This window comes from Cyprinodon variegatus, unplaced genomic scaffold (genome assembly GCF_000732505.1).
Source record: "Cyprinodon variegatus isolate N-32 unplaced genomic scaffold, C_variegatus-1.0 Scaffold413, whole genome shotgun sequence".
NCBI classification, from domain to species: Eukaryota; Metazoa; Chordata; class Actinopteri; order Cyprinodontiformes; family Cyprinodontidae; genus Cyprinodon; species Cyprinodon variegatus.
In genome coordinates, this window is record NW_015150866.1 from 748,727 (window position 1) to 757,804 (window position 9,078).

Here is a 9,078-nt window from a genome sequence, read left to right on the forward strand (position 1 = left end):
ATAAAAGTCAAATTTCATTCAACATGCGTTTATTTTTTTTTATAATTAAGTGTTACACATGCGCTAAAAAGTGCCCTCCCCCCCCTCCTGAGCACCTGCCCCCCAAAATGTCTGTGCACGCCTCTGCTCCTACGCCTTACATTTTTTTTTTTTTTTTTACAATTATTTCTTCTTTCTACTCCTTACATTTTAAAAATAGTTTCTTTTTTTTTTTTTAGGCTCTTTTTCCTTATTACCGGTATTTAAAATGATAAAAACCATAAAAGTATTTAGTTTCATCCAGACAACTAATTTCCTTTTTGGATGGACTCGGTGCTGCACCAACATGTTGTTCGCCAAATACCAAAATAAATCGTTTTTCGAGATGATGCAAATTTATCATCCTCAATTGTAGAAAAATCTTCGTTTAATAGGGCTGTGCAGTAACAGTATGGGGTTTAAAGTTTCTGTCTGAAACAGTTTTCTTTTTAAGTAGTTTTCCTGCGTTATTTTTACTTTTATACTTTAAGTACTTATAAAAATGTTACTTTTACACTTTTACGTGAGTAAAAAGCTTAATTTGATCCCCTAATTTCTAACAAGCATTTTTAAACAGTGCAATTTCTACTTCTAGTTGAATCATCAACTTTAATACTTTTAACACCTCTAATCCTCCATTTCAAGGATTTTGGAGCAGAGAACCATCTGAGATAATTTTCACCTATGAGGGAAATTGAAGATATTCTGAAAGACATTTTTTAAAGTCTGGTTCACACTTTTTATTCCTTCTATTAGAGCGATAAAATAAAAGCATACACACACTTTTTATTATTCTGTGAACTTCAGACTTATCTTGAAATTTACTGACTAACAAATTATTACAAATGTTGATTTGCTTTAATATCCATTTCTCTAGAAACAGTTGGTACATTTTATAGGACTGCTCTCCAGCTCCAAATGAGCAGGCTGTCAGACACCAGCTCGTTAAACACCTTAATCAGACATGTCTTGGAGAAGTAGCCATTTTATAAAGTCAGACTGCTGTGGAGGACTCCTCTGCTAACAGCAGAAATATAGATATTTTTTTTACTGAATGCATCCACAGACTATTCATTCCTTTCTTAAACCTTAGAGCAGAATACAGAAAACAAAACAGGGATGTCTGATTAACACATTTGCTATGTAAACCAGACATTTTCCACATCACAGGAAACAGAACTGTAAAAAAAAAAGCCAGTGCTTGTTTCCAATTCAGATACGTAGATGGAGGCAAAATCAACCAGCTGGAAAAGGATTATTATTGTTCACATAACCTTCTTGTTTATTCCAGGTGGTGATGGCCGTGGCTCAGTTGTATTTCCATCTGGCCCCGAAAGCAGAAGTGGGTGTGATTGCCAAAGCATTGGTCCGTCTGCTTAGGAGCCACAGGTGAGCTCTCTATAGTTCTCCATTCAGAAAAGATACGGGATGCGGTTAAAAGCACACAACCCTCATACATATTACACATTACATATTACAGTCCTCTTTCCGACTGTCACAGCTTCCAGCACCTTTGCCTTTCCCCCTTCTCGACCCCCATTTCCTGTCTGCCTAAATAAAGGCCACTAGAGCCTAAAACTAATTAAAAAAAAGAGAAAATCCTGCATATAATCAAACTAGTCATTTATATCCAATTATTTTAATGAATAAACTGCATAGCGCAAAAGCATTTACACCACTTTTGCTGTTTTGGCCACGTTATTTCATGGTGATTTAATGGTTTTTAATAGACGGACCAACAGGTGTTATATGTTGGATTTTAACACAGTGAAGTTGATCTGTTGAAAAAATTGATCTGTCCATTTTTATTTATTGGCACTTTTTAAAATCCTCTTTTTTTCCCTCGATTGCAGCTTCAACCTTTCTAGGGTATGCCAGGACCAACTTTGCACATCTGAAGATTGAAACTGTTGCTTTTTTTTTTGCAAAGTTGCTAAAGATAATTCAGATGTGATGGAGAGTGCATGTGAGCATCGATTCAATCAAAGTTTTGCAACAGATTCTTAATTGCTTTCAGTCTGAACTTTGAAGGGACCATTCTACCACATAACTATGATCGATGTGAGGTATTCCATTCTCCCTCTGGTTGCACCTTTAGCCTTGTTGTGTTAATTTGGTTTCAGTTTTCTCTGCAATTCAATTCCTTTTGATTCAGTTTATTTATATAGCGCCAATTCACAACACATGTCATCTTAAGGCACTTTACAGTTCACCAGATCATCATGTCAGATTGATTCAAAGTTTTCTATCTAAGGAAAACCAGTTGATTGCATCGACTCATTGACTCTTCAGCAATCCCTCACACTAAGCATGCTTGTAGCGACAGTGGAGAGGAAAAACTCCCTTTTAACAGGAAGAAACCTCCAGCAGAACCAGGCTCAGCGTGAGCGGCCATCTGCTGAGGCCGACTGGGGTTTAAGAATCTATTTGTTCTTTATTTTTTCAGTTTGCTCAGTGTTTAGCTCCATCTATCGTCCCTTCAACTTTGACTAAGTTTCCTTTATTCTCCTAAGGAAATTATCCCTCCAGCTTGATGCAGCCATGACCATGTTTCACAGCTGTAATGGTGTTTTCAGGATCATGAGTTTGAATTGGGGTATAAGTCATCGACTATTGAAATAATCTAAAGTTAAATTAAACACAATTCAGTTTATTTATATAGCGCCAATTCACAAGACATGTCATCTCAAGGCACTTTACAGTTCAACCAGATCGTACAGTCTAATTGATTCAAAGTTTTCTATCTAAGGACAATCGACACTGGGTCGACTCATTGACTCAAAGGCAATCCCTCAAACTAAATGATCTTATCAGTCACCTAAAGATTAATGATAAGCAGGTATTTTCTTAAAAACCAGATTTTTCTTTTGTGTCCAGAGGATCATTTCATTATAAGAAGGGCTAAATTATTTTTTTCAAAATCCTGTATCAAAAACTTGTGCATTAATTTACCAATTAATTTTACTAGCTTTATTAGATACTTCATTAAACTAATTCATAAAATATAACAGAAGAGGAATCTGTTAGGCGACTGAAAAAAATATGAATACAATTTGTTACACACCCTTTCCAATGAACAGGGATGTAAAACTATAATTTAAAGACATGGTATGTTGCCCTTACATACTGTCAGGGTATTTGTCTTTTTAGCCTCTTTGCTCCTTTTCCATTGGCAAAAAAAGCTGGTCTAACCCCTCATTGGAAAACTGCATGGCCTCTGTCTATGATCTATCGATGATCTATGGCCTCATGTCTGGTGACACCATCCCGCTGGGTTAGCCTTGGTTATGTCACAAGTAAGACAGAAATCAGGAAAGTAAACAATGGAAAGCAACATGTAAGGAAGCCAGGGCGTAGTCAGTGTGCTCTATTGTTTCTCTATTTTTTCCCTCTGAAATCCAACCACAGAGAGTTGTTTCTGCTTCTTAGATGAGAAGCAAATGGTGTTGCGTTCAATGGTGTTACGCAATTTAACATGCTGATGAGAGGCGAGGTGATATTAACGCAGGTCGCTTGATATGATACGCTTCAGTGAGCTGTTCCCACTGCCACTAAAAGCTGATTGTTCCCAGGATCAAACGGGTTCTTCGGCCACTGGAAAAAGGGTGTTTGTTTCAGTGAAGTGAACGCTAACTGTGACATAGCACCCTGCGTAAGTATAACCTAGCAACAGTGCTGGGAGACTTTGTGCTGCAATCAGCACCTTTAAATGGGGGGGGTTCTGGTTGCTCTCAGAGAAATGTCAAAACTTGGCTCCATGAAGTGCGTTAACACACACAAAAGCCTTCCCAATCTAATTGCTAGCATGTCTTTTTCTATCATGTCACAAACATTTTTCCTAATGCCCTCCATGTTTCTGTCATCAAATCCTCATCATCAGAGCCCAGCAGGGAAGTCAACGCATGGCTAAGTAGAAGCTATTTAGGTGCTAACTTAAAGAGTTGATAGAGTGTTTATATTTACCAACTGAAACGTATAAAGTGTGTTCTGCATCCTTGTCACCATTAAACAGAATCAAGTTTATTGCCAAGTAGGTTTTCACTTACATTTGACTTGGTGTTGATGGTGCAGATAAATTAGATATATTTACAGAATACAGAATCTATAGCTATATACCAGGGGTTGCCAGCCCAAACTGCTCAAAGAGGACCAAAAATAACCAAATCTGTCTGAAGCTGCAAAAATGTAAATGTCTTATATAAGCCTCATATGGCAACACGGGCTCTAAGTGTATTAGCCCCTGTATTTATTATACAAATGTTTCCAGCATTGGAAAACATAAAGAATGTTTATTTGACCTCCGGCACACCATATTAATATAAACAAACAAAAAAATCAATGTTCATATATTTTTGATAAAGCTCCAGGGTTGTTCCAAATGAGCTGCATGCAGCTTTGGAGTCGCGAGTTGCTGACCCGTGCTATATAGACCTACAATATAAAACATACAATATACTACATACAATATATAGTATATAGCTATATAGTATATACACAGTAGACTGTACGTCAATGTAACGCAGGAGGTCTAGAGATGCTACGTTGGTGTAGCTTGTAGTTCTGGATCCATTCATGTTGGTGTTCTTCCTCGCCTCTGCTCCTGTATTACTTCTGCTGCAAATAGGCTCAGCTTAAAAATGAACAGAGACTCCCTTTATTCAACATCAGTATCATTACAACCGTGAAAAAAATTCCTCTGGAGCAGACATTATCAGTTATTCAAATGGAAGAAATGATAAACTAATAATTACTAGACAATTCTTTGTAAATTGACCATTTGTTAACTTCCCTAGCTTCCAGAAAAGTCTGACATTTTTGTGCCTTTTATATTTCAGTTCTCATAATGTTTTTTGCAACAATGCCTTCCCTTTCACCACTCCTCCATACAGCTTAGTTTTGACACGTATCAGCAGATTGTCTCACTTGATCCGTGCAGCTCCTCCAGGGTCCCTGTGAGTCAATGAGTCGATGCAATCAACTGGTTTTCCTTAGATAGAAAACTTTGAATCAATTTGACTGGATGATCTGGTTGAACTGGAAAGTGCCTTGAGGTGACATGTGTTGTGAATTTGGCGCTATATAAATAAATTGAATTGAAAACTGAATTGAAATGTGATGTTTGCTCTCATTTCACAAAACTGTGATTCCTTTTGCAAGTAACTGACAAAAAGGTGAATCATAAAGAAAACAGTGAAGAGCTTCACAAGAGAATATAAAGCTTGAAACCCTCTAAAGCAGTAAACCCTCTAAAGCAGAAGACAACAGAAAAATAAGAAAAGGAAGGAAGGAAGAATAAATCAGTTAGGCCCCAAAGCAGCAAAGAGAAATGAACAGGAACCATAAACCATGCAGAGAGATGACAGCACATAGGCAGCCTCTGGGCTGTAAGTCTGTCAAGCTTCTTATTAAGCAAATGGTTCTGGGTTAAATGGAGTCATCATTCAACAAGATTTATTTCAACTGCATTTCTGTGTCAGAAATTCACTGAACTGGACAATAGGATTGTATTTAACTCCATTCTGCAGGATGTCTTCAGTCTGAGATTTTATAGTAACATGTTTAAGTACATTAAATTATTAACGGTAAGGTTAATATGTGGATAAAAACGAAGATGTGTAAATTAAACAGCTTTTTGGAATGTATAGGAATACTTCTTTTAGGATATTTTTCTCCCTGATAGCAATCTAAAGATATTTTCCTTTTTTAAAGGAAATCCTTTTTTAAAGATGATACCTGTTTTAAAACTTAGAGGCTTTACAGCACATTTAGATAGCAGAATAAATGTAACAAACGCAGATTCTTGGACACAATATTCAGCAGACAAACAGGACAGTTTGAAACAAGTTTATTTTTTAAAAGAAAAAAAGAGCGGCAGAACTTGTTCAGGGCGGGTTATCGGATTCTCTGGTTGAGAGTTCAGTCCAATCTAGAGATTTAGGAGGAACCTGGGGGGGAGATTGCCCACCACTGTGGTCGTTGACGCCGAGCAAGCAACAGTGTCTGTCAGGGATTATCCAAAGCCTAAGAACAGTCCAAACCAGTTTCACAAACCAGAAGATTAGAGAGCTGAAAAGGTATCCAAGGAGAATCCAAGCTGAGGTTAGTTGTCTGGTAACCAGCAGAATCCAGGAAGCCAGTCCAAAAATCAAACTGAATAGAGCAGACAGGAAACAGGCAAAAAAAATTATAATTATCAAGAGGCAGAAAGGGGTCAGCATTAAAAATGTTAAAACACTTACTTTAACCCTAGAGTTACTGTCACCGAAACAGCTACAATAATCCGGTGCTAATGGCAGGCAAGCAAACAGCATAAATAGCTGCGGGAACCAGGTGAGAAAGATCTGCGGTAATCAGCCGAGAGGCCGATTAGACAGGTGAGCAGGGGCAGGTGAAAAAAGCCAACCATCAGTGCTAGGATTATGACAATAAATGTCTTTTAGCCTAATTACAATAGTGTTCATCTATGTTTATTACTGTTTTCCTCACATCAACAGATATGCTGTTGCAGCAGAGTCCCTGAAAGAGCCTTGAATTTACAGATTTGACACTTAAAGCTTCTGACTTCAATTAACTGATTTCTTTCTGTTGATGTTGTCATGCTGAGCTCTCTGCTGAAATGTTAGGCTAACTTAACTTTAACCTCTGTGTTTTAATAAGACTTGTTGGTAGAGAACATTAAAGTGCATTTCCAGTGAAGTACGTGGAACTCTGGCAGACAGAAAGCGAAAGTCATCATAAATGTTGAAAAATGTTGTGCATGGCCTAGAATACAGTTCAGTACATTTAAATATGCATGTATATGTACCATTCATTATAGCATTTCTTTACCTACTTTAATTATATCAGCTGATCTTGGTGCATCACTAGAGGAGTTTCGTTCAAAGAGTTTTGGACAGGGCCGTCTCTCAAACATGTTTTTGTTTAAAAACTGAACTTGAAGGAACCAGTTCGAGCTGCATGATGTTTCAATCATCCTTCCAGACATGTTTTATCCTTATTTGCAAAATGTAAATCTCTGCTGTAAACCCTATTGCATTCATTTAATCTAAACTTCACAAAAGGTTTTTAGATCCTATAAGCTCTACGTTGATTGCTAAGAAGTTGGCAATGCTAATGGCTCTTCATTCTGCTTTTTGAAGCTGTGGATTTCCAGCGTGATAATGTTGCTGTTTTAGTTCTACCAAGGGATGAAAGTACTGCACATCATTAACGTCCACCTCTCTGATTTTTTGTTCCATCAGTGAAGTCCAGTACGTAGTTCTTCAGAATGTGGCAACCATGACCATTAAAAGGCGGGTAAGTCTCACTTGTCGCTCCAAACTTACTTTGCCTTTTTATTTTTTATTTATTTGAAACTCTGACACATCTAGGATTTTCTTGGTGTGTGCCTTGCAGGGCATGTTTGAACCATACCTGAAGAGCTTCTACATCCGCTCCACAGACCCAACTCAGATAAAAATCCTAAAGGTTCCTCCCTGTCCCCCTCAACCTGTAAACCCAAAGAATCTATTAGAATTCAGCCTTGAAACCCATTTTATTGTTGTTTATTTGACAGCTGGAGGTCCTTACAAATCTGGCCAATGAGACAAACATTTCCACCATCCTCAGGGAATTTCAGGTAACCTAATACTAGTAGTAACAGTTTAGTAACAATGTTCTTAGGGATGCACAAACAACAACCTTGTTTAACATGTTTCTCACAGACTTACATTAAAAGTATGGACAAAGATTTCGTGGCTGCAACAATTCAGGCTATCGGTCGCTGTGCCACCAACATCGGAGAAGTCAGAGACACGTGTTTGAACGGTCTGGTGCAGCTGCTGTCCAATCGAGATGGTAAGAGTTAAAAGATCAAACGCCTTCTAAAGTGGTATGTTCTGCAGAAAACAGGATAATAAAGTATTACTTTACTTTAAACAGATTTTATTACTACTTTTATTCTTACTTTATTTATTGCTATGTTACTTTCACGTCAGTAACATAGGACACAATATATTTGTAAATCTAAAAGAACAGGTTGAAGTACAATAAATGTTAATTATTTATAGGTACCATAGATTCAGGCTCTGAATGTCAGTAACATATTTTGAGACTTTAGTTTTTTGACTCAACTGAAAAATGTTTTTAAAGGGAAAAGAGTTTGGTGGTGAAGTAATTTACCAAACACATTGTCTCAAAAAGCAGCTTTTTCAAAGAAAGAAAAACAGTAACACATTTATACTATTAGGCTGCTTCTCTATGACAAACCCTATTACATAAAGGTTATAACATGTTTTCCAAATATGGTACAGTCCTGAGATAAATAGCAAACCTACCCAGGTAAGAGTCTAAGTTTTAATATTAGTTTTCCTCCTCTGATGCAAATGTTTGACTTGTCTTGTTGTAAAGAGCTGGTGGTAGCCGAGTCAGTGGTTGTCATCAAGAAGCTGCTACAGATGCAGCCAGAAAAGCACAGCGACATCATCAAGCACATGGCCAAACTCACCGACAACATCCAGGCGAGTCACTCTGCCTTTTGCTTGTGCATCGCCTCTGTTACCATAGCTTAAAGCTCTGCTTCACAGATAGATATCTCTGTTTTCCAGGTTCCGATGGCCCGAGCCAGTATCCTGTGGCTGATTGGAGAATACTGTGAGCACGTGCCAAAGATCGCTCCAGATGTCTTGAGGAAGATGGCCAAGTCGTTTACCAATGAAGAGGACATTGTGAAGCTACAGATCCTAAATCTGGCTGCAAAGCTCTATCTCACCAACTCTAAACAGGTAGAGATACTCACATCCAAAGAACTAGACTTTCTGGATCTATGTAGATCTAGTTCAGGCCACTGTTCGGAATCCTACATTACAAAGTAATTCAATTAAATTCAGTTTATTTATATAGCGCCATATTCACAACACATGCCATCTCAAGGCACTTTACATTTCAACCAGATCATCCAGTCAAATTGATTCAAAGTTTTCTATCTAAGGAAAACCAGTTGATTGCATCGACTCATTGACTCAAATACAATCCCTCACACTCAGTATGCTTGTAGCGAGTAAGGAAAAGCAGAGAGAGCAT

General features: G+C 37.7%; 1 protein-coding gene across 1 annotated transcript in view; it reads left to right on the plus strand.

Moving 5' to 3' along the window:
• Nucleotides 1-9,078, plus strand: part of LOC107093198 (AP-3 complex subunit beta-2-like) — a 41,930-nt gene that overhangs the window by 23,284 nt on the left and 9,568 nt on the right. Inside the window, 7 exon segments of the mRNA XM_015388081.1 lie at nucleotides 1,310-1,407; nucleotides 7,260-7,314; nucleotides 7,414-7,485; nucleotides 7,574-7,636; nucleotides 7,722-7,854; nucleotides 8,407-8,516; nucleotides 8,604-8,780. Coding sequence (XP_015243567.1) covers nucleotides 1,310-1,407; nucleotides 7,260-7,314; nucleotides 7,414-7,485; nucleotides 7,574-7,636; nucleotides 7,722-7,854; nucleotides 8,407-8,516; nucleotides 8,604-8,780 — 708 coding nt within the window.